The following is a 24,423-nucleotide window of genomic DNA, read 5'->3' as shown; positions in this document are numbered from 1 at the left end:
AGATCGCCGCCACTTCCGCCACAAAACGACTGGTAGCAAAGAAGGATAAAGGACAAAAACTACGTATCACAAGCAGACTTAGAGAGATATTATTATAACATTAAAATTTAATATGGCAAGAATATTGAGGAAGCTTGAACTATAGATCGTACAAAACAATTCTATTTGTTATTATTTATGATAAACGAATTTCTGCATTACAAGTCAACTGCCGTTCGTACATTTCGAATGTATGAAATATAATCGATTTTAAAGCTATCGTTTAGAACTCTTCATACGTCATAACATTTGTTAAGGAAGTAAACTCTCTGAACGTATGATTAATTTATCTTTTTTTTCCTTGCATTACATTATATCATATACGATGCGATTACACGGAAAACTGTTTTATGAGACGTAATCTCACGACATGGACACAAATGCAGCCGTACTCGCTTCGCCCATGGAATTGTTAGCAATGCAATGATACATTCCAATGTGCTCTTTGCTTAGCCGAGCCAATTGCATCCAAGAGGTCCGCATAAGGGGCTCTGGACCCTCGCTCGTATGTACCGTCGCCTCGTGTTCCTCGCCTGCGGATAAAATGGTTGTTTACTGAACTCCATAGTACACCCGCTGTTAGTACAACCCATAATGCGGATATATAGTGCGTAAATCTTAAGAAAAATCGTTATGTGCTACTAGAATATCACTCAAGCTTTCGAGGTTCTTGCCTCCAGACTTTTTCTACAAAACAATCGTAAATTAACATCAAGCAATCAATTTACGTGGCTCAAAAGTGTCACCGAATTGTATTTTAATATGCTGCTACTGCCTCACACTTTACCTGGCAATTTTAGCACCCTCCTCCCGTCAGCTGAGTGAAATTCCCAAAAGATATCTGGCACGGGGAAGCCCTGTGCCTCGCAATTCAGCGCGACCCGTTGACCGTACGGTGAGGCAACGTTTTCCAGATCCGAAAGGATCCAAGGTCTACTCTCGCAAGGACCAAGGTGTTGCAGCCTCAAGGAAGACGAGTTCCTGAGTTTCATCGCCTCTTCGTGCAACGCGCACGGCGTCGCGTAAGTTTCGTTATTACTACCGCACGCAGGGCTTTGTTCCATGCAGACGCAGGTAGCCTCCGGGGCATCCTGTGTAAAAGTTCGACCCTTTCTATTAATTGCACGGATATCCTCTTTGCACGCATAGGGTACCATTATCGCGCCGCCTCTGCTTATTTCAATATTACTATCACGTTCTCTATTTTACAGATGAACTTTACATTTATGATGACTGTCATCCGATACTCGTCGACGAAATGATATTTTCCCCCGTTCTATTTTGTGGAAGTTAAATCGCTCGAAGTTGGTAATGCGGCGCTTGATGCGCCAGCACGTCTTCGCTATATCCTGAATATTTCTACAGAACCGATGCAAACGTAACGGCCCGTGCGAATAGTTGTTGCGAATAATCGCCGTTAGTTTGCTCAACTATTAGGAGTAACTGGTGACAGTTTAAATAGTTTAATATACCGAGCTAATTTAGTTAAGTGATTAGTATTAGCGCGATCGGCCGAGTTTCCGAGAAATGCTCCGATTACTTAGACACGATCTTAAGATCAAATGGCGAAGAGTATTCTTATCTCTAGCTCGCGTTCATCATAAACGGTCTGCCTGATTGCTTGATTGCATGACGTGTGTGCGCATACATTCTCACAATGCGATTCACGGCCCACGGTGCACGACAAGGCAAAATTAGATGCGAGAAGGCCAGCGGAACGGGTCAGCGACCGTAAGTCGCCGGTAGCTGCGATCTTAAAACTGCGATAGATCTGACTGACAGCATAGCGCAGTATAGTGGGTGGATGATATGCGGCTCCGCGTTAGATATCGTTTGCGCAATGGCTCGTTATCCCTATTTTTGCGTTAAACTAACCCAGAAAACGAGAAATCTCATTACCAAGCTTGTTGAGGCTGATCTAGAACATGAGTCTTTAACCGAATTGGGGAAGCAAATTTATCACTTACGCAGATAATAAACATGTCGCACGTAATGAAACGCGTTCTCTTTCGGCTTCGTACATATTTAACTCTTAAAGGGAAATCTACCATTATTTATAAATTTTCTCGACGATATATAAATTATACCTGCGCAGAATATAATAAAAGTAAATAAATAAGTATATGAGATAAAAATATAAGTTTTAACAAAGTAATTAAAAAATTAAAAGTTCTGATTATAGTGCAATTAATACGAATGCATTGTAACAATCGAAACGACTTTTTTCAATATTAGTTTTAGTCTTACCCTTAGGTGTTTAATATTAAATCACGTATAATTATTATAAAACTTAAATTCCTATAATAAAGATTAAATAATATGCCTTAAATGTATATGATTAAATATACCTCTTCCAGTAGATCGGAACGTAACTCGCACAAATAATTTCTTGCACAGTATCCATCGTTGAGGTACTTTGCAGGTAAAAGAGGGATGCTGGCGTTCCAACATGGTTCTCCAAGAAGGCGGGCGCATAAACCGTCCGGACAGCACCCGCAAGGATCAGGCATCGAGCCCAATAAACATTTTCCTGGATCCTCTGGACATCTACTTGTGCACAATAAACACACAATAATAATATTGTACAAATATAATAACTTGCAGAAGTATATAACACAATAATTAACTAACTTTTCTGTTACTTTTTTCTTAAATAACAATCTCATTTAAAATAGAACAAATAGAGAGAGCATTATGTGGAGAAATGAAAATATGAAATAAAACGTTCTTAATATCGAATTTTCTTTAATAAACGATAGTACTGCGGCCTTCGATGGTATCTATAAATTCACCTGCATAGTATTGTGCGCAGTTTTATCGCACGTAATTTACCTGTAATATCCGCATTCGATGCAACCTGCCGCTTGTGCTTTTTCGGTGAAACTTTTGTTTTCGGTAGTTTCGGCGACGGCGGAAGCACCTCGTTGGATCGTCGCGCAGAACAGCAACGCCAATAAAAACGCAAACAGAAACGCTCTCCGGCGCGTCATTTCGCCGACTGACAGAAAGCGCGAGCATCATTCGCGATGTCACTCCCGATGTGAAGGGGGAGGTATTGAAGCGTATGCATTCCGCGCGTATTAAAAAAAAACCCGGAAGATAACTGCGGCACACTCTTGGGACATTTAACGTCGCTTGTGTATTTTGCATAATTATTGCCGATATAAAAATTTATATAAAAATTCCCGATTTTATATAATAACGAAATAATATGTATCTATTAAGTAAAATTATCATGCTGCAAAATACATTTGTTAAATTAGTTATTTATGTATTGCAATACAGAGAAAACTATTTCAGAATTTTATACAGTTTTGGTTTATCTGTAGATGTTTATTTAGATTGATGAAAAGAGTATATCTTTTTCAGGTTTTTTATTTTCTTGTACAATTACAAGCCTAAGTATTTCCAGCAGATTCTCTTGTGTAATAGATAACGACGGTAAAAAGTTAAACCGGAGGACCAGGTAACAGCGATTAGGATCAGTAATGCGAAGGATATTAATGTCAGTGGATTTGGTACGAGAGTCGAGTAACCGATGCCACCGAGATTAGTAAACACATTGCAGCATGCACTTTCGCTTTTCTGTTCCTGTGTCTGCGCATATGCAGTCGATGTTCCCTTCGATGCATCTCTGACACCTACTGGATGCACCACATCACGTGTCACATTGGTCCTTTGGTGATAACACAAGGGTGCAAATAAACGTCAGTCTCTAGCGCATTGGATCGCAATTTCACAAAGCAAATTATTTTTTCACGTGTCAGCAAAATATAAATATTTAAACATTACTCAAGTATAGATTACAGAAACTTTACGTTATAATATTATAGAACTAATAATAGAAATTTATTCCTGTAAATTTAACATGCAAGACTTTAGTATTATCTAAAGCTTTACAGTTTTAAATGAATATATTTATAATTTCTTTGATATAATATAAATATAAATAAATTTAGGGAAACAAAATTAGGAAATATAAAAATTTATATTTAATATACGTCTCTACAAAATTATCTCTTCTAAAATTAAAGGATCTATATAAAAAAAAAGCTTGTCTATTCCAATTTGGTTTTTAATCAATATCTGGTTTTTGAAACATTCAATGTTGATATGTAATAACTTTTTTGTATTAATTATGTAGATTTTACAGATATTAAATACTTAAAACTTTACTTCTAACCATATTTTTATTATATTCGCGTCGATCATTGTGAGAGATAAGAAAAATGTATGGTTTTCATTTAACAAGATAACAATCTAACAACTTCTTATTTGATCTAAGCGAAGCAGATGTCGAGCGGTCAGTTATAGACAGTGATAGTTCCTATACATTCTATAATGTTGCGCAATTTTCCCGAGATGTCTTGCTAGAGTGTACAGTATCTATTTCCGAAGATTCACCATCCCTGCGTAGTCTGTCGATTCCGCGTGTTCGTGTTGCCGAGACACTCGGTAAAACACTCGCCCAGTCGCCCGATACGTGAAGCGTCGCGGAAAGCAACGGCTTGCCGTATAGCGATAATTTATCCGGCGCCAATAAATCTTGCTGACGTTTCGCTCGAGCAAGTGATTTTTTGTGCGATTTGATAATCTCGCGAGCACGGAATTCTCAGGCATGTTTTTGTCAACGGGCGAATGCCCTCCGCGGAATGTGTAACGATCTGATTTTGCATGATTATAGGACGAAACGTGAATGGACGAAGTATGCCACGAATCCTTTTCCAGGTTTTCCGATAATATATTCCGCAAAGGCCTGCGCCGTATTTTCGTGAGCAAATTCACTCTTTCCCTCCGGCACGCCGTGCAAAATCTGGATCGACAGATTTCGAAGGGTTCGCGGCTCCCGGAGAATTAATGAAGTTTTTTGACATTGAATTCTTAACAGATCCTTCGTCCAGTATCGGATCGCAACTTTTGTCGATCCTTTCAGATTTGGATCCAGTATAATCGAGTATACAAAGACAAACGTGTGAACTATCACAATCTTCAGCATCGTACTGTTCTAATTCCTCGACATCATCTCGCTCGCTATAAATGTCATTATCCCAGTTACCGTTGTCAACCAGAGACTGACCTGTTCCCGTGCAGGACGAAGAGGACCGATTGTTACGTTGGGTGCAGAATGTCAGCTTCTTACAGGGTGTCGGTGGTCGACAGGGCGCGCACGATGGATACGGCGAGCAAGGTCGACAAGAATTCCTCGATGAAGCAGGTCCTCGACACTTGATGGACGTGCATGGATCGCAGGTTGGCGGCAGGTATGGTTGACACCGCGCGCAGTGACATTTTGGGCCGGATGATGGTCGAGGAAATGGACAGCAGACACGCGCGTTGGGACACTTGATTGTCGTTGATCTTGGGAATCTTCGTTCGCTGGGTGGACACGCGCATTCTGGGCTAGATGGACAATCGCATGAACACTCGCGGGCTGCAGGAGCGTCCACTTGAACAGGCGGCGGGCAATTGCAACCACGTGGCATCGGTTGGCACATGCAATGATTACTCGTGACAGGCCGGCAGCAGTTGCGCTTTTTCAGTATGGATTTCAGTGGCAAGGACGAGGCGCACGGTTGGCAATCAGCTGGCGACGAAACCTGGGAGTACCCGCAGCGCGAAGGACAACAGGACGAAACGATCGAGGGGCAATTGGCGTCAGGGGAATTGCAGCGGGTCGATGAATGGGTGCAACTCGATGGACAACCACCGCCTGCTTCCCGTTTCAAGGCAGACCCGGGAGACGACGATTTATCTATCGGTGCTATTTCCGAATTGCTTGCCCCACCTGCTAGACGACGATTACCACGGTCGAAAGGTCCGCGTCTCTGTCGAAGATAGAAAAATCCGACGACAGTTACAAAGTGAGAGACGATTTACGACTCGTTTTACGACTGTCGAAGTCATCGCTTAAGATATCATCGATTTATAAAAATTGTAAGAAATTCTTTCTAGAATGATACAATGACATAGATTGCATAGAGGATTGCAATGCAGAGGATCAAATAACGTAAGCGCATTATGTCAGTTAAATTTAAGATACTTTTTTAACGTTTTAAACGGTCCAATTACTAAGCCATTAAAGTCTGTGTACAAATTGCGTCGGCCAACTTTATGGATTTTACCAAATAATTAAGAAACTTTAGACGCTCGCTTACTTTTAACTATGCTGTGCTAATTTGCATAAATTGAGTGCGCGGGATAACCGCACTTGAATTAAATGCTTTTTCAGTCTCCCTATCAGATTTAATTAAAACATACAGTGAATGTCAGAAACATTAACTATGCTCTGTATTGTTCATTCTTGCTTAATTTCTGTTGTTCTGTTAACTAACTTGTTACGCACATTTATTACATCTGAATTTATACAAGTACATTTCTACATACACTGTAATACATAATTATAAATACCCAATGCACACATATAATATTATAAATATATTATAAATACAAATTATTAATTTTTATATAATTTTATTGAAATGTCTATTATTTCTGGCACAAGTACTAACTTAATAAAAAAGAAATCATGAAATTGGGAATTGTTAGGAACATGTAAATGAAAGTAGTTATTTAAAATAGCTTAACACAGTCGTAAACCAAACAGTAGAATTAGATTCATTTCTTTTCAAATTTGAGTTGACGTTCCTCTTTTTAAAAGAAATATATAAAATCTAAAATCTACCATGTCGGGAAACTCTCAAACGTTCTCTATTCTTAGCAAGGAATCTACCTCAGTGTACCTGACAGTCCGACGCAGTTAAAATAGTACCGGAACACGGGAGTGATGATGAAAGACACGGCTGGTGCGAGGCGACAGTTCTGCTGCGAACAAAATGCAACATAGCGCAAAAGGAAGAAGTGCAATAATTCTTTCATTATCTCAGAAAAGAATATTCGCTTCATGTTCACACTCATGCGAAGATTCTTTTCACCGTGTAGGAAACACTATCGTTACAAAGATGGATGAATTCAAAGACCGAATCTAACAGCGCCACGTCCAATATCCTTTGAACAATAATTTAAATATCAATAAAAGTTTACCCTCAAACGTTACCAATATCTTGGGCAACATTTTTCTCATATACGAACTTTTATGCGTATTACATAGAACGCAAATTGTACATTTTTTACATTTATATTGAACAGAAACGATCAATGTTTCATTGTCATACGAGGAAACAAAAAGAAAGCAAATAACAGAGACCAGTCTCTAACATCCGTCTTTTTGTTATCACATTACAGAGAATGACAACGAGGACTGTAGGGTGACATTTTTGCAGGATGAAATTGGCTTTCCTCTCGCGACGAAGCATTGACATTATTAACTATCGTATCATTTTCCTACCACGATCGGCAGCTGTAGTTTTTGTACGTCTGCTGGCGACCGTGATCGCTCCATTGACGGCGCAGCTCGGCAAAGTTACTCAACCATTGGCAATCCGGTTTAGGCGGCACATTGCTATTCCAGATCTCCTCTTCGGCGCACTGACACGGCCCAGGACATGCGCCGGTCGCGGCAGTCCCGGTAGGCCGGAAACCACCGCAATCACTGCGATCCAGGCATCCTACGTTACTTTGGCAATCACACGAAGGTATACGAGCCTTGCAACAACCGTCCCTGTCTAATGCACGATTGTTTCCTGCGTGACAATATTGCAAACTAAGGACCCCATCGTGTTACACGCAAATTACAAATTAGAAAATTCTTGTGAAAGAGAGAAAGAGAGAACAAATTTCAGAAAACAAAATTTTTTACTTTCCATATGTTTCTAAATTATATTATTATTTCTTAATTTGACAAATAAAATAGAGAATGTAAGTAATATACGAAGTAGGATATAAATAGTAGATTTAATAAAGTATAAATATAAATGACTGTAAAACTGATATAATTTTCCTTATATTTAAATTGACACGATTTTCCTAATGATTATTATCATATAAAACTCATTTATCTAGTTTATACATACTAACCACAGTGGTTGCCAAAACGTCGTCTCTTGCCAATTTCATCACAGAAGGACATACCGATTTTGCTGTACAACAGGATTTAACTTTCCCAAATTGAAGATTTCGCGCAGACGTGCCATTTACGATCCGGACCAAATAATAAAATTGGCAGGAGCATTTACGTAGATTTGCTTTACATTTTCGGACGATTTTTGTTGTTATAGTTCATTGATCGGTATAATTTGACATATCTAATTGATAGTGTGAAGATTGCTAAAGACGAATTATAAAGGATACAAAAATATCTGCATGTCGTGCTAATTTTCTGTTGTTACGTACGTTATAAGTTGCTAATAACTTGATTACCATAGAAACAAAATGTAATATTCTAAATGAGAAATATAATGTATAAATTACGTTATTTGTATAGATTACATTTATTCTTCAAGTCCTACAAAAAATTTCCAATCAATATAAAAAAATATATTGTTATATATAAATTATATGAATATTTTTTTATATAATAAATTTCGAAATTAACGACCAATTTTGCTCCAATTCGTGAGTTTATAAAAAACACATTTTGAGCACATATGCATCTCTGAAATCGTGACCAAGAGTAAAACAGAGAGCACAAGATTAGTTCCTTGATATCGAGCAAAAGGATTTCTTTTATTGTGTACAAAAATAAGGATTTTTCATTCTTCCGTCGGTAACATACACCCAATGTAGGATAAAAAATATGATTCATAGTTCATAACTTTTCGCGAGATGTCTCTACAGTCGCTCCTTAAATGTCAAAATGTTTGACGGCTGAAACAACTGTTGGTGGAATCCGTGGATGCTAAGTGACACGCAATCATGACAATTCACAACTTGTATATTTTTTCGAAAACTGGAACGTTGCTGTACTATACTGAGTGGAATAGATTAAACAAATCAGGGATAACAAAGGAAGAGGTAATGTGTTGTCACATAATTATCGCACGTTAAGTACACAACCTAACCTATAACACAATGTTATCAATACTATTATGACAAAATGCAGTTTGACTATTACTGTTATGATAAAATTTTATCAGAACGAGAGTGATATGGAGAAGATATAGACATAGATGCTATGTAACTTTGCTAAAATATCAAAATACAATATGTACTATTTTTAAATATTGTTAAGTTAGACAAGAGAATCTCATAATTATTAACAGATGTATTTACATTCAGGAAGCAAAGTTAATGTATGGAATGTTATTCTCCATAAAATCGTTTGTAAGTAAAATCTCGCCATTGGACTCGAAAGAGGGATTTTTGTACTATAAAACAAGCAAATATACACTTCATTATTTTGAAACGCCATCGGGTCTCAAGTTTATCTTGAACACTGACAATGCGAGTCAGACTGCCAGGGAATTGTTACAGCAATTGTACAGAGAAGTAAGATGTTACGCCTGTTTGTAATAGACTTGCAAGAATTGGCGCATTGGCATAATTGTGTATTTTTTATTTTAGGTATACCTGGAATATGTAATAAAGAATCCACTCTGCCAATTAAATGAACCTATACAGAGCGAATTATTTAAAATGAAAGTAGATGAGTTGTTTAAAAAATCTCCTTTATTTCTAAGTCGATCGATCTAGAATATACAAATATATATACAAAAAAGAATTGACTTTTCTTAAATAATTTACTAAACCAAGCATTCCTTAATGTATCATTTTATATTTATTTGTTGAAATTTTAATTCTACGTGATTTCGGATCAATCAGTAACACGAAATAGTAATTACAGATATATCTCAGGTTTTAGTATTCTTAGAGATTGTAGAAGTCTCTTTAGTTTTCCCATTTTTTCAACAAATAAATCAATGTCCAGATGATTTATTTGTTTAAAATTACTTAAGTTACTTGTGCAATTAAGCTTATTAAATTAAATGCAATTTTACACTTTTAAGTTATAGATAATCTACTCCTTTGAGCAGCTCGCAAAGCCTACGTGTATATATAATATTGTTTAAGAATAAAGCCTATTACAACAATAACTTATGATAGGAATAAAAGGATTGTATGATTTTTACAGTAATTTTGTTTTTCCATCCCTTGTAGCAGTTTATTTTGTTTCCCAGAGAAATATATACAATTGTTACAATAATGTGTAAAATGATAATAACAGTGCATATTTAAAAGATATTTTTGTGCTGTACAATATCTTAATGACAGGCAAGAGTACAATTAACCTAACTTTTATATATATATTTATATATTTATATATCCTTACATATTACTTGTATATAGATGCTAATATTCTAAAATCGCATTAGAGAATAGCTTAGAAAAAATTACGCCTTTGTAATTCCGGCACACAAACAGTACGATTTCCTGAGAGTGCAAACCGGCTTTCGGTATCGGTTAACCAGATTTAGCTTCTGTTCTTTAAGACGTTCCGCATCCAAGTCCATCTTAAATGGCAATATGCATACGGTTTACCAATATTCAACTTCTCGCAAACATCACTATTACTAATTTGAAAATATTTTCATTCAATTTTCATTCTCACTCTTTTTTTTTATAATAAAGCACAACCAAATCATATTTAATACTCATTCGAACCTATTTATAATGATAGCTGGCATCGTTATCGCTCTAACGCTATATAATATATATATATTCTTGCAGTATTGCGAATTGTTAAAAACGTCATTTGAAAAAGGCCGAGATTTTTGCGCTCAAGTAATATTAAAAGTACATTTATCTTGCTGATTTTTCATACATTAAGTATATTAATGATTTCAAATACACATGTGTAAATTTTATTTAAATGTAACATTATTTGTATATAAAGAAAATGCGGCAGTTTATATATCATAGTTCAAAAATTCGGTTTTTCTAGTTTCGTATATTCAAAATACTTCTTTGAAAAACTATTCACTGATGTATTTTATTTTCGAATTATAAGTGTAAAATAAAATTGCTTAAAATTAATATAGCAGTTTTAAGATTTTCTTTTATAAAAATGCTATACATGCACAGCTAAATACGGAATTTAACATTTGAAAAAAAAACATAAATTTTAAGAAAAAAAATACTAATATAAATTATTTTTGCACATATGAAGTCTACTTTATTTGTCAGGCCTGAAAGAGAAAGAGATACAGTTTCCCAAAAAGTTTTATACAAAATTAGGTGCTACTGCATATCATCTAATCATTGTGTCACATCAAATAGTATTTCAAAGTCGTCTACTTTTCAAAGTCATAAAGAAAAAAAAAAAATTAATTTTTAGTTTGACAATTCTTTCTTTGAAAAAAATACGAAATCTTGGAAAATTTATTCCTTAGATCACACACAATATTTTTAACAATCCAATATATTTTGACCAAACTGGCAATACAATGGCATCAAATTACCACAAAAAACTTTCAATCTTCATTCGTCTTTCGGTACAGGAGAAAAAGATAATAGAATTGATATTACGATAAAAGAAACGAGGAAAGCTGGAAGAATAAAATAAGATAAATTCTTACAATACACATTAAACGTACACATGCATGCATATGTACCTGTAATATTACACAAATCAAAATGGACCAATGAAGTATCACAATAACAAGTCTACGTTTTATCGCAATTCTAAGCAATAATCTGACAAAAGTTGATATACTGGTATTTATTCGACAGCAAAAAGAATTTACTAATCCTTTTTGCTTAGAATTGCAACTCGTTCTTCAGAGATTGCAATTCTTCCAAGTCAGCTTCTCTCGACGCTGAAGTCAATTCCGCTGTGATAGTCGCTTCCATTTGGGTCTGCAACTTTTCTCGCACTATATAATGATAGTGCGGGAAAAGTTGCAGCCATTTTGATTTGTGTAATATTACAGGTGCATATGCATGCATGTGTATGTATTACTGTGTATTATAAGAATCTATCTTATTTTATTCTTCCATCTTTCCACGTTTCTTTTATCGTAATATCAATTCTATTATCTTTCTCTCCTGTACCGAAAGACGAATGAAGATTGCAAGTTTTTTGTGGTAATTTGATGCCACTGTATTGCCAGTTTGGTCAAAATATATTGGATTTTTAACTATATTGATTTACTGGCGTATTGACAATTCTAAAGTATACACACAATATTTAATCATTCTCAAGTAGCTCTGTGATGTTCAGTTGTTATAATTTGTTATTACAATATGAAATGTCATATAAACTAACAAATGCACAAAAATAATTTACAAATTAAAATAACTTTTGATTTGCTTGTTAAATAAATCTGTTATGTGCTGGATAAGTTTGAACAAATAGAACAGATAATACATATAGGTGTTATAAAAGATATATAATATATATACACACAAACATAAAACATATTGTAATTATATAATATATATAATATGTATATATATATATATATATATTATATATCGCTACATACACGCATACGCACATACACACGCAGATATATTTATGCACACTGCATACACATACATACGATGTAGCATGTAAATGTGACACAAGCTGTTTTTTCCAGAACTCGATCATAAATAGTAACTGAATCTTTTTTAATTTTGGATCATGAGCTTTTTTACTTGATATATCACTTCTGAGCCATTTCGGGGAGAAGGCAGAGACAATTATTCCCCATTTTAAAATGGAACCGTATGTTTTACCTTCTAATTTGTTCTGCATCTTCCTGCATAAGCGCACGCGCACGCACAAACGCTATAATTTTTCTATCTCAACTATTTTCATATATAACGTGAGAAAACAATTTATTGTTTGATAAAAGTAAAGCTATTTGGATTATATTTTATTATATTTTTACACGGCAAAAAAAAGGGGCAGATGTTTCTTGGGGAAATGTTAATATTGAAGTATTCTTTCATGTATAGAAGAATATTTGAATATTAATACGATATATATATATACATACTGATATATTAAACGAGAACGCGTTAATACTTAAAGACATAATGAGCAGTATTCGATTTACAAAATGCAGCGGCAATTCGCAACATTAACTTTCATCTTTGTAATTTTTCTTAATTTGTATTGTCCACCTGTTCGTTACAAACCTACATTACGTTCATTACAAATCAGATACTTGGGAGCTAGAGAATCATCTAGATACAAATAAAATTATCTATTGTAATAACGATTTTTTTATTCGTAAAATATCGAAATGCGAGAAAAGATTTTTTTATATATTCAACTTTTTTTCTTTTCATCGTTCATAACGAATTGGAGGCCAGTACGTGTATGTATGTGTGTGTATATATATAACATATCTATAATATACTCTCACAAGATTTGTTAAGGCCCGTCTACATAGGCCGCAACCAGACGCGCACGCATTCGCAAATCGGCCGTACGCAACGAGTTGAACCAATTTGAACTTTCTGCGTTGCGGTAGAATAACCAAAAATAGTGAACGAAATTTACAATTTTGCTGACTACTCTTGATTACGTTCTGCGTCTGCGAACTGCGTGTCGGACGCGTTGCGGCCTACGTAGACGGGCCTTTATATGCATAATCACAGCGCGAATGCACACAATTATTAAAATTACTTGACCGTTTACTTTTGTATGTTTTCCCCGATGTAGTATCCGATTCGTGCTTACATATTGTACGTAGGTATGTACAATCGTCGCGTTTATTCGTGTATCATAGAGCTTTATGTAATTTAATACATATATACACACTCAATAATATGTATATACGCATCTATACATATATATCGTGCCGTTTCGACACATTCCACCAAAACTCAGTCTTAATTTTCTTAGCAGTGCAGGCTCTCGTCCGTGCTGGTAGGACTTTGACTCTCATCGCAGGGCGTGAAAATCCGATTGTTGGAGATCTGTGAGACGGTCGGTATGGGTTCCTCAATGACGGACAGTCGTTTCTCGCGATCCGTAGCCACTGTCGACGTGTGAAAAAATACATTTCTCAGAGTGGCCACATTGACGCGCTCCCGCGAGGTATCATCCACGGGGCTCTCCGCGTTCAATTCACCGTTCGAGTTCCTAAACAAATACAATTGTCGCAATAATTTCGTGAATTTATATCTCTCATGGTTTTGTCTAATAATAATTCTCATCTGAAATGTCTTAATGATTTAGCAGTGACTCATACTTTGACATCTTTTGAACATCCGTTTCCGGTTCCGAATCTTTGTTTCGCTTACGTCCACCCGCGGCACGATTATTCATAGCGCCTTCCAACTTGGTTCCACCCACCACTCTCTCCTGATCCGCTTCGATCACGCTGACGTGATCATCGAATCGCACTCGTTCAGAACCACCGTCCTCCCCACACATAGTCCAGCTACTTAATTCGCTGCACAGGCGATCGAATGCGAGTTTACGGCGGATGCGTTTCGCTAGAGCAGGTGCCACTTCCTCCAGCGAGCTCAGGGAAGTAGCTTGTTCAGCGGAATCCATGTGACCACCGTTAGTGGAGCTGGCCGCCTGTTCTCCTTCCGTGCTTCTGCCACCACTGATTGAACTGCTATCCATCTATCCAACCATAAATGTAATAAAGTTTGAATTATTACAATTAAGTATTTGTTGTCTTATTTATTGTGTTAAGATTACGAAACAATACCTTGAAGTTAAGAACAGAACCGGCTAAGGCTCTCGTAGAAGCTGCACCATCGTCTAGAGCGATGGAAGCATTTACAGACTTTTCCGATAGACTGGTGGCAGCGGAAGCCGTCTCGCTACACAGACTAAAGCGCTGCGTGGACGTAACGTCGGCCTGGACTTCCAATCTATGTATGCCATGCGTAATGTTAGAGAAACGTATCAGTGTAATATCAGAAAGAAACGTATTCTTATAACATTCGGAAAGGATTAGCCATTCCCACGGATGAATACCTTTGCCCACCGGGAAGTACGCTCGAGGCGATGCTGCCTGCGAGACTGGTGCCAGCGAGGGCGACGTTGCTGGCGCTTTCACGATCATTCTCCCGGCCCAATTTCTCCAACTGACTGCCGCTGCCCAGCGAAAGCGAGGCTTCCCCTATCGAGGGATTACCACCACGGTGACTCGCAACGTCTATTGACGCCGCATCTGCAACGATTGCGATGGATTTACAATGGGGCCCGATCATCGTGATAGTCCGGCCGGAAATGAACAATGTACACGTGTGTGAATAAGCGTATAGGTGTGAATTAAGCGATCTGGTGCAGGCGGATCTAGTGTGTGATCACACACGTTGCGTATTTACCTCCGCCGTTGCGCACGCCTAAAGCTCCCATCAGCTCGTTCTCGTCATCGAATTCGAATCGCACGCCGGTACCGCTCGTGGAGACACCGCAGCCGCCGCTGCGACAGAGCGACACAGGGACCACGCCGTAAACGTAAAATAGCAAAATGGGTACACCGATGCCCACAGCTAGTCCCGCCAGCACCGGTGATACCAAGACCTGTAGGAAGATACAACGGCAAATTATAGCGTTCTAATAGAATTTACAAATTCCTCGGCCTTGTTATAGGGACCGCCGTTCCTCATAACGCATCGCTTGTCACGACAACAAAAAATTATCGTCAAAGAGTGATACCCATAAGGATAGAGATGTTATTAATGTCTACCAGGCTAGTCTCCCTCCCCCGTATGCTCAATAATATAGCTGGCACTTGTTAAGTAGTATAAATAGGAGCGCATCGAAGGCCACGTAGCTTCATGTAAGGAACTCGGATGATGAAAATTTCATGCTCGTGTCTGTTGCCTGATATATGTATACGACTATGTATGTATCTTGCAAAGAGGAGATAATCGATTTGCAGTAATCGTTTCTGGCACAATGTTGTGCCCGACCTACATCATCGCGATAATTAATCTAATCTTATCTGCAGACAACGATATCTTCAATTAACTCGGAAAGATGAGCCTTTTTCAACTTCAAGTCAACGTTGTAGTTTTACATTTTATTTCGACTTTACATTCTTATGGATTTTTCTTATCGACGGAATGGGAAGCGTAAAGGGGTAAATGCCGTCATGGTGCGCGCGCGGGGACGATTCCGCTCGTCGAGGTGCATCTTTCCCTCTGACGATGAACATGAAAATAGAACAGTGGCACGTCAGACCGAGTGACGATACGGAGGGCGCATTTTAACGCGCGCGCCGAGACTTGCAGCCTTCCTGAGAGGGTTGGACGCACGATAACGGCGCGCGTGCCCTGCCGTGCCGTGCCGTGCCGATGGAGAGGACGGCACGTATTACATGGGTAAAGAACCCGAGAGGAGATTCCGGGAGGGCGGGAAGGATATTGATCGAGGGTAGACATGCGCATGGTGCGATCCCCTCGGCCCGCCCTGCGTCCGCAGCGACCGGAGCTGCGGAGCATCGAGCTCGAGCGACAATGAAACACACGTCCGCGTTGTTCAGTACCTCGACGTCCTCGCCGCGCCGCAGCCAATCGAGAGTATCGCGCGCATCGCCGTGCGCCTAGCTTCAGGAGGAAGCTGTCGATGTCGGTGCGCGCTCCGAGGGCGTGTCGCGCCGTGCGATTGTAAGCATAACCGGGAAGAGGCAGCGACACGTAACGAGAGAGAGGAAGAGAGAGAGAGAGAGCACCTCATTCACCGACGGTGATTTCACGCTGGCGGATACGTAGACGCATACGTACATTACACATATGTGTCACTACGTACGCGTATGCGTGATAATCGAGAAGCAGACGCGTAATATCATCCGCGACAGATCGGTGGGGCACCGTCACTAGGCAGCGCACATGCCTCGTTAACCGCGGACAGTTGTGCGTTGAGCGAGAGGACAGCGAGCACCTCGTCGAGCTGCGCCAGCAGTCGTTGAAGTCGTTGAGAAGAGGGAACAGGGGAGAGGGAGAGGAAAGTTGAAAGAGAGAGAGAGAGAGGACGAGGACTGAGAGTCATGTCTGACTTGGATTTAGATTTGGACGATGAAACCGACACTTCGTGCGGGGAGGAGCAGATGGTCGCGGATTGGGAGGTTAAGAAGGAATGGCTCGAGAGCATCCTGTCGGAGTATCACAAAGGGAAAGCGGTTAGTCCTGTAGATTAATGATAGCGTCAGCTGTAACGATGTTCACGCGTGAAACCGTAGACACGCGTGCGAATAGAGCGCTAACGCATCTGCTGATCGACTGATCTGCCGCCACTGATTGCCATATAATCCTTTGTTTAGGTGGAGATTTTAAACTTCGAGGTAAATCCCGGATGCACGAATAACGAGAGCGTGCTGAGCACTATCACCAAAGTCACGACGACGTATTTACTGGCGATGACGTCGAAAAAGCCGATGGACAAATGCAAAGTGGACATGATCATAAAGCAACTCCCTAAAGACCCGTTTAGCCGCTTCTTCGTTACGGAGGGTCAATTCGATCTCCGAGAAATTAAGTTTTACACGCAGGTAAGCGACAAGAGTTGAGAGTTTCCTTCCTACTTGACTCGAGATTAGACGAATTTTTAATCGCACTTATGTATATGTCGCTGTATCAGGTGGTGCCAGATTTGAGAGAGTTCAACTTGAGGAAAACAGAATTGTTGAGTAATTGGACAGATGATTCTCTGCCAGTTCCGATGTGCCTGCACGGTCGTTACAGTCCCGCTGGCGGAACTGATGACAGCCCGGTGCCGCCGGAATCGATACTGGTGCTGAGTGACTTGAGCAGTATGGATTACAAGAGTGTCAAGTTCTCAGAAGGACTAACGTATCACGAAGCAAAAGCCGCGCTAGAGGCCATTGCCAACGTACACGCACATTCCCTGGCGTTGAAGGTCGTGGAAGGAGTGTCCCTCCCCGAGCGTTATCCGTTTCTCTTTCAGACAGCGAAGGCGACGGACTCGTATCAGCAACTAGTCGAGCGTGGTTTACCACAGCTCGCGCGCTTTCTGAAGAGCAGGCCGGGATTGGAAGCAATCTTGGAGACTCTTCTAGTTCTACGACCCCGTACCAAAGACATAATATCAGCCCTCCTCGCCCCGGAAGGTCCGCTGGCACTGATAACTCATACTGATTTTTGGAGCAATAATCTATTTTTCATACAGAAATGCGAAGAGATAAACTGCCAAATTATCGATTGGCAGATGATCACTTATAGCCGGCCGACGAATGACGTTGCATTATTGTTATTGAGCTCGGTGCCCACCAAGTTACGTCGCAACCACACCAAATCACTTTTGAACGCATATTGGAACAAACTGACTTCTATGTGCATGGGCTTTGGCCTAGATATTCCTAAGGAGTTGGGTTACACCAGGGAAGACCTCGACAAAGACTACAGGAAGTCCCAGCTGCTAGCGCTTTTATTATGCATTGGATCGGTGGACGTCGCGCTCGGTGATCCTCTCACGGAGCAACGATTGATCGATGTTCTCAAAGATCTCTACAACGATGGCATACTGACGGACGAAACTATCGTCGCGACGAATGAAGTCAACTCTTAAATCACCTACCACTATCGTGTTGAAATTAACGCACGCACCGAATTTATTTCTTGTGACTCGAAGCAAAAGATTTCACACGATAGATTGAAACGATAGACACTTCGATAGCGTTCAGTCGTAACTCGAAGGAACAACACAACAGATCTTTCTGTTCCCTGTCCAAAGAGGGCTTAAGCCCAGACGATCACACGAAATGATGATGATAAAGAAATTAGCTGCAGAGAAGCCTGTCTCACGTCGGAAGAAAATCTACTAAACGTTAAGACCTGCGCTACTCGGTTTCTTTTCTTTGCGGCAAGATATTGTAGAATGCGGAATGTAAAAAATTGCTCGCCATCGGCATGTTAGTTTAAACGGCACGATAGTTGTCTCGATTATACATTAGTGTAAACTGCGACAAGCCGTCGATCATTACTCTTTAAAGGCTTTAAATAATTCTCTAATGACTATTTACGCAAGATATTTACTTGCAATTCGATGAAAGTCTTAAAAATAAAATAAAATCGCAAGGAAATTTTTTAAGAGAGAGATGTTGTACGATACCAAAATCTTATTAATCGTTATACATTGGGTCTTTTAATGTGGTGTAAAATGTTTAATTTTTGAAATGTTTTTCAATTCGAGGTTTTCGTTCACGCTCACAAGTCGTTAAGTCGCTGATGCAAGATACATCTTTAATGCGCTGTGCCAAGTCGTTAAAGGTTTAAGCAAGTAGTTGCGATATGCAATTACCAAGATGGAATTAGTTAGAGTCGTAATTAATGTAGAAACACGCGTCAAAGTTATAGAGTATTTTCGAGATGTACACGAAACATAAAATACAATTACATTCCATCTGCCTGAATACGTCCCGTGATAAACTTCTTCCGACAATTATACCAGCGAACGCGCTGTTTTATTAACACTATATACAATTATTGTATTATCCGTTTTCTCTGTATAAACTAAATGGATAAAATATACTTCGATGTTATCACGTAAATAACATAAATAAAGTTCCTGCTTCGGGGAAAGAGTTAACGTACGAATACACATGTATATTTATATATATCCATTCTTTTTTTCTCTTTTATAGCCGCAGATAGAATAGGCGCGATAAATTATTGATATTTTTATTGAATCTCTTATTGTGGAACAATAAGCGATATTCATTAATCGCGAGAGTATAATATCCCCAACACACCGTGCTCATTTGTCGGTGGCTTCCGGACATTAAAATTGGCACGTGTTTTCGCAATTATAAATACTGGCATATGTTTCCACAATTATAAATATTAAATTATAAATATTAAATATTTAATAAACTTACCGATGCAGTAACTCCGCCAGCGATAAAGGCATTTCTCTTGTGCTTGTTGGCCTTCTCGTACCTCGTGTACAGTTTTTGTCCTACCCACACTGGTATACCTGGTAAAGACAATATATAACGCTTGATACATATATATATATATATATATATATATATATATATATATGATACATAACGGCGCACTATTCTTTCAGCATAATCTTGACATGTTAAGCGTAACAAATTTTCTACAATAACGTTACAACTGACCTATGATCATAGCCGGAAATGCTATACCAGCCACAAGGCCGATTCCGATTGGCGCTCCCACCAAAGTCCCAAGTTGCCAAAGGATCTTTTTCTTCCTAGACCATGGCTTTTTACCCCAAAAAGTGCAACCAGATGGACTGTAAGTGTAACAGAAGCATGTTTACAGCGTTATTTACGATTAAACATTGCGTACATTCGCAATCCCATTCAGAATAAATCATATCAAGCATGTATCAAGATAATGCAGCACGATACCTAAGGTAATGAAGATCGCTGATCTCTTTCATGCAAAGCCAACAAAACTCTGCACCGCACACGGCGCACGTCATGTGATTGCAACTTCCATCATCCATCTTGACGATCAGAACCTGGCATCTAGGGCATGGCTTTATATCGTCTCCTGAAACACCGCGAATTGTAGATACAGCTTGGTGCTTTAACAAGCTTTAACAAGCAACTGTAGCATGTAACATCAACTTACTATGTTGAGAATCACTTTGACTGAAACTCAGGGACGAGCTGCGTTCGTAGTATTGGGAACGTTGCGCTCGGGCGGCGTCACACGTTTGATTAGGATGCCAACGCGCTTTACAATGGTAGCAGAAATACGAGTCGCAGCCTGGTCGTTCGCAACGCAACTTTGGGCAAGAGGCGCAGCCGCTGGCGATCACAGCGAAACTGCAATCCGGCGCGGGACACCATCTTGCGTCGGGCTCCACCGCGAGGACTCTTCGAACCATGAAATCCTCATACTTTTCTAATTGTATCTGATCATTTAGAATCATCCGAATATCTGTGCAAAAGAAACAACAAGTGAGAGCTTGTAAACGACAACAATTCGCACACTGGAAAAAATGGTTTGATTGTACCAACGAGACGTGATAGAATGCATTTTTGTTAAACCAAGCAGAATTTCTAGTTGTCACGATACGACTGGATATTTTATAACTAGAACGTTTGATAGACTGTACTATAATCTGGCAATTCCTAAAGGAACTCCGAATCGTCCATTTTTCAACGGACAGACTGCTTGAACCTACCAGATTTCTAATTAATGCAACCAGATTGTTTTTCAGTGCAAAAATTGCGCGATTTATATATAAAAAAAACCTCTAGAATTATTTAATATACATATGTTCATTAGTATATAGTATATATATAGTATGATAATATATTAATATACGCATAAAATGTGCTCACCATTTGGATGTAACGCTTCTGAACACTCAGGGCAAGCAATGTTAACTCTAGATTCGGAAATCTCCACTTTGAGATACTGTTGAAAACAATCGTAACAGCTACGATGATGGCAAGACTGGATAGTAGGAAAGAATTCTACTGGTAACTCCGCCAAACACAATGGACATTCCATCAATCCATTTTCGTTACTCTAAAATAACAAATATAAACAAACGATAACATTTCCGTGAGTGAATCTAATGAAGTGTTCAGGAAACTTTTTTTTAAGTGTAAAATCTTCCTTTTCGTCTTGGTCTAATAATATACCTTTCCTGCAGAAGAAAGTACAGAGCCTTTGCTGGAAGCACGCTGCAAATCTATGTTGTGAAATTGAAAATGGCTCGAACCGTTGCTCGCTCTAGCCTCTCCCTTCTCAACATCCGTCACTCTGCCGCTTGCAGGATCTTTAGCTACGAAAATATCTTCTACTTTAAAAAATAATAAAATTCGTCGTCAATCGTTACTTTTAAATAAAAGTTAAAAGTTACCTTTTGCATTTCTATTACTTGCGCTGGGCGTTCTCGCAATACGACGCCCGATAAGCGGACTGGAATATAACAATCTTCGCAAGGAAAATCGAGGGAATATCCTCCGAGGACGTGGCGGCGCGCCGTTGCAAGCTCCCGCGCCATTATCATTCTCTTTAAACATTCTGAGAAATTCTGATGAATATTATGTGCTGCTACAGGACCATATTTTGCCTCCTTCAAGAGTTTAAAAGGATAGAATCTGCAATCAAAACGAACAAATGCGGATAAATTAAGATTTTCGTCGATATACGACTTATCAATAAAATTTTCACACAAGAATCACAATGTATCGTAAAATGTTATAAAAAAAACTTTAATTTATAAAATAGTATTTTTTCGATCGAATTAAGTATTGCGTATTAAATATAAATATTAATGTAATGTATTTATAATCATCTTGATGTAATAATGCTATCTGACTCTTATATATTACAATTTAATATACATGTATTATTATCCAAAATTTAGATCTGTTGATTAAAGAAGGAAAAGTAAAGTCAGCATATTTCAATGATTATGATAATAAAACAATAAAACTTTGCTTAATCATTGTCACGGCATTCATTGATATTCAAATGAGTTATTACAGAAACAATATAAGAATCTCAAGGACTGCATACTACGTTCTCCCAAAAGCTATCAAAGAAATGTTCACGCTCACATCGCTGAGGTGTATCAAGGCGTTACAAAAATAAAACCAGTTCGTGAGTGTGCAATAAAACTAAATGTAAATTGAACGAATTACGATCTCCATCAGAGATTATATTTGCCGACCAGAATATTGAATAATACGAATATAATACCTATTGGAGAAAATACGTATCTAATATGAAAAAATACATGTATTCGAAAGAGTTTCTAGACGAAGCATTAATTGCTCAAAGTAACTGAAGTAAATTAAGAAGAACGAAGTTAATTAAAATACGTTTCTCTTCTTTTATGTCTTATTACTTTCTCAGATATCAGTTATAGGCGCTATCGCAATAGCTGTTATTTATTAGTAACCTGTTTTACAACACGATTTACATTTTTGAAACGTAGGCGGCTGGTTTTATTTTAGTCGCGCAATGTCGCGTATCGCGAACGCGTCAAATACGCGTTCACACGTTTTTAATATTTTTAATAGTTAAAATTATTAAACACTGCTTTCTCTTCAAGGAGGGAATGATACATGCAAATTACAAACACATTGGTCCTCAGCGATTTCACCGCGTCTACCGGACGCATGGATAATCAGCGTGTTGCAATTCTTAAAATCACGTAACGCAACGAGTTTCAACTCGCGTCACAGAAATCGCATCTCTTCATAGAAGATATATACGTATCTTTGCACCATTCGTTATCTCTTAAACTTGCTTGGTGGACACAAAAACGTATGTTCACTTGTTTGCTTTACACTGCATTACATTACGGCACTTGAAAATGACTAATTATAAATACTCCTCAAGCGAAATGTTTTCAAGATAACGTCAATGAAATAAGACTTTATTACCTATCTGTACAGTTATAATTTGATTAATCGAACCTTCTTAATTCTCAATATTAAGTAAATAAGTAAGCTTTGCTTTCGCAAATCGTAAGAGAGAAAGTCGTTTCCAAAGATAATGATGATGTCATCTCATTAATTTTTCACAATTTTTCGTTCAGTATCCTGCATAAATAAATCAGCACTGATACAGGATTGTTCTCGTCGGGCTACAAAATTATGCAAGCATCGCACACTTCGCATCAAGTTGTTTAAACCAGAATATCACAAAATTGATAAAATCGATTACTATAATTATCAAAATTTATCGCACTCTTCGGCATCGAGATAATAATTAAATCGTCATAATTGATGATGATGCAATCGCAATAAAATTTGCTATAACACAGATTAATTAAACATTCCCATCTCACGTGTACCATTTAAACGCAGCATTGTCTGTCGTGGAAGCTCTCGCTGAAACATCAACGGCAGGTCAACAACGGGTATCTATCGCATGCACTTGGTGAATTTCACTTTTGCGCGTCAGGGGCATCCGGTAATCGCCATTCGTGCATATCTTATTCAAATAAATATGCGTGCAAGCGCGTGCAGTAAAAACGTATGCGGCGCGGCGTGCTACGCAATTCGTTGCTACGTATTCGGAGCTTCTGTTTACCCCACGGAACGCGTATCGCAGCAGAACGTGGTGCGTCAACGAGGGCTACCGGGCAATCGGACCCACGTTCCTCGTGGGATCGCGCGAGAATTACTTGAGACGAGGCGCGGCGGATGCACGTCGGACGTCGAAAACGCCGTCGCGTGTCGATGACTGGCACTCGTCAGGTGCGGCGGATCCGAGAGACGTGATCCGATCTCTCCCACGATGGACGCGGTAGCGACCAATGCGAGCGAACGTACCTCTGTCGTGTTATCGGACCTATCCAAGCAGCTTGCAGAGATACACACGGCGTCGCACCGTTGTGTAGGCATCCAGATCGCGAAACTCGGCCGAAATCCGCGCAATTTGTTGGTTAAGGATGTTCACTTGACACAACAGCTGACTACTTCAAGCACAGTGTTATTACGAAGAGAACTTGAGAGATCCGCGCACGGGCGCGACTGTAAAGCGCGACGACTGCGCCACCGCACCGCAGCGGTTAGCACTACGTACATCGCGCGAAAATCCAAATCGCGAAAGCAACACGAG

The 24,423-nt window shown here is 39.0% G+C and overlaps 5 protein-coding genes across 7 annotated transcripts in view; 3 read left to right on the top strand and 2 right to left on the bottom strand.

Moving 5' to 3' along the window:
* Positions 1 to 317, top strand: part of LOC105285028 (prominin-1-A) — a 32,163-nt gene extending 31,846 nt beyond the window's left edge. Inside the window, exon 18 of the mRNA XM_020033492.1 lies at positions 3 to 317. Within this exon, the coding sequence (XP_019889051.1) occupies positions 3 to 36 (34 nt within the window). The 3' untranslated portion in view covers positions 37 to 317. The remainder of the gene's footprint in view (positions 1 to 2) is intronic.
* LOC105285029 (insulin-like growth factor-binding protein-related protein 1) lies at positions 76 to 8,163 on the bottom strand. Of its 2 annotated transcripts, XM_026975310.1 has the most exons (5): positions 8,014 to 8,163; positions 7,385 to 7,679; positions 2,388 to 2,589; positions 827 to 1,130; positions 76 to 572 (listed from the first exon to the last, which is right to left on the bottom strand). In XM_026975310.1, the coding sequence occupies exons 1-5, from the start codon at positions 8,063 to 8,065 to the stop codon at positions 403 to 405; spliced, it is 1,023 nt and encodes a 340-aa protein (XP_026831111.1). In that variant the 5' UTR covers positions 8,066 to 8,163; the 3' UTR covers positions 76 to 402. The 2 variants fall into 2 exon arrangements, with proteins under 2 accessions (XP_026831111.1, XP_011347251.2); XM_011348949.2 differs by lacking the exons at positions 7,385 to 7,679; positions 8,014 to 8,163 and adding an exon at positions 2,872 to 4,356 and having other exon boundaries at positions 2,388 to 2,586.
* Positions 8,164 to 8,772: 609 nt separating this feature from the next.
* LOC105285025 (trafficking protein particle complex subunit 1) lies at positions 8,773 to 10,069 on the top strand. Its single transcript, XM_011348941.3, has 3 exons — positions 8,773 to 8,949; positions 9,214 to 9,423; positions 9,499 to 10,069. Exons 1-3 carry the CDS (start codon positions 8,851 to 8,853, stop codon positions 9,625 to 9,627), a joined length of 438 nt encoding a protein of 145 aa, XP_011347243.1. The 5' UTR covers positions 8,773 to 8,850; the 3' UTR covers positions 9,628 to 10,069.
* A 2,481-nt stretch (positions 10,070 to 12,550) lies between these two features.
* LOC105285035 (E3 ubiquitin-protein ligase RNF19A) lies at positions 12,551 to 24,420 on the bottom strand. 2 transcript variants are annotated; one of them, XM_026968024.1, is made up of 13 exons: positions 24,135 to 24,420; positions 21,707 to 21,947; positions 21,486 to 21,628; positions 21,180 to 21,369; positions 20,461 to 20,772; positions 20,235 to 20,379; positions 19,980 to 20,116; positions 19,731 to 19,828; positions 15,217 to 15,415; positions 14,864 to 15,059; positions 14,592 to 14,757; positions 14,121 to 14,503; positions 12,551 to 14,011 (listed from the first exon to the last, which is right to left on the bottom strand). In XM_026968024.1, exons 2-13 carry the CDS (start codon positions 21,867 to 21,869, stop codon positions 13,768 to 13,770), a joined length of 2,376 nt encoding a protein of 791 aa, XP_026823825.1. In that variant the 5' UTR covers positions 21,870 to 21,947; positions 24,135 to 24,420; the 3' UTR covers positions 12,551 to 13,767. The 2 variants fall into 2 exon arrangements, with proteins under 2 accessions (XP_026823825.1, XP_026823826.1); XM_026968025.1 differs by lacking the exon at positions 24,135 to 24,420 and adding an exon at positions 23,654 to 24,121.
* Positions 16,298 to 19,449, top strand: LOC105285021. The gene is made up of 3 exons (XM_011348937.3): positions 16,298 to 17,015; positions 17,157 to 17,384; positions 17,474 to 19,449. The coding sequence occupies exons 1-3, from the start codon at positions 16,884 to 16,886 to the stop codon at positions 18,419 to 18,421; spliced, it is 1,308 nt and encodes a 435-aa protein (XP_011347239.1). The 5' UTR covers positions 16,298 to 16,883; the 3' UTR covers positions 18,422 to 19,449.
* Positions 24,421 to 24,423: the final 3 nt, after the last annotated feature.

Source organism: Ooceraea biroi, chromosome 2 (genome assembly GCF_003672135.1).
Source record: "Ooceraea biroi isolate clonal line C1 chromosome 2, Obir_v5.4, whole genome shotgun sequence".
Lineage (NCBI taxonomy): Eukaryota > Metazoa > Arthropoda > Insecta > Hymenoptera > Formicidae > Ooceraea > Ooceraea biroi.
This window is presented reverse-complemented; position numbering and strand designations above follow the sequence as displayed.

Excerpts from the sequence above, each read along its gene's own strand:
- LOC105285029 (XM_026975310.1), bottom strand. The coding sequence starts at position 8,065 with ATGTCCTTCTGTGATGAAATTGGCAAGAGACGACGTTTTGGCAACCAC. Across the intron at positions 2,590-7,384 it reads AACTACAGCTGCCGATCGTG|TAGATGTCCAGAGGATCCAG; the intron begins GTAGGAAAATGA and ends ATTGTGCACAAG. Across the intron at positions 573-826 it reads GAGGGTGCTAAAATTGCCAG|GCGAGGAACACGAGGCGACG; the intron begins GTAAAGTGTGAG and ends TTTTATCCGCAG.
- LOC105285025 (XM_011348941.3), top strand. The coding sequence starts at position 8,851 with ATGACAATTCACAACTTGTATATTTTTTCGAAAACTGGAACGTTGCTG. Across the intron at positions 8,950-9,213 it reads CAGGGATAACAAAGGAAGAG|GAAGCAAAGTTAATGTATGG; the intron begins GTAATGTGTTGT and ends ATTTACATTCAG. Across the intron at positions 9,424-9,498 it reads TACAGCAATTGTACAGAGAA|GTATACCTGGAATATGTAAT; the intron begins GTAAGATGTTAC and ends TTTTTATTTTAG.
- LOC105285021 (XM_011348937.3), top strand. The coding sequence starts at position 16,884 with ATGTCTGACTTGGATTTAGATTTGGACGATGAAACCGACACTTCGTGC. Across the intron at positions 17,016-17,156 it reads AGTATCACAAAGGGAAAGCG|GTGGAGATTTTAAACTTCGA; the intron begins GTTAGTCCTGTA and ends TCCTTTGTTTAG. Across the intron at positions 17,385-17,473 it reads AAATTAAGTTTTACACGCAG|GTGGTGCCAGATTTGAGAGA; the intron begins GTAAGCGACAAG and ends TCGCTGTATCAG.
- LOC105285035 (XM_026968024.1), bottom strand. The coding sequence starts at position 21,869 with ATGTTTAAAGAGAATGATAATGGCGCGGGAGCTTGCAACGGCGCGCCG. Across the intron at positions 21,370-21,485 it reads TACTTTCTTCTGCAGGAAAG|AGTAACGAAAATGGATTGAT; the intron begins GTATATTATTAG and ends TTGTTATTTTAG. Across the intron at positions 20,117-20,234 it reads AGCGATCTTCATTACCTTAG|TCCATCTGGTTGCACTTTTT; the intron begins GTATCGTGCTGC and ends TTACACTTACAG.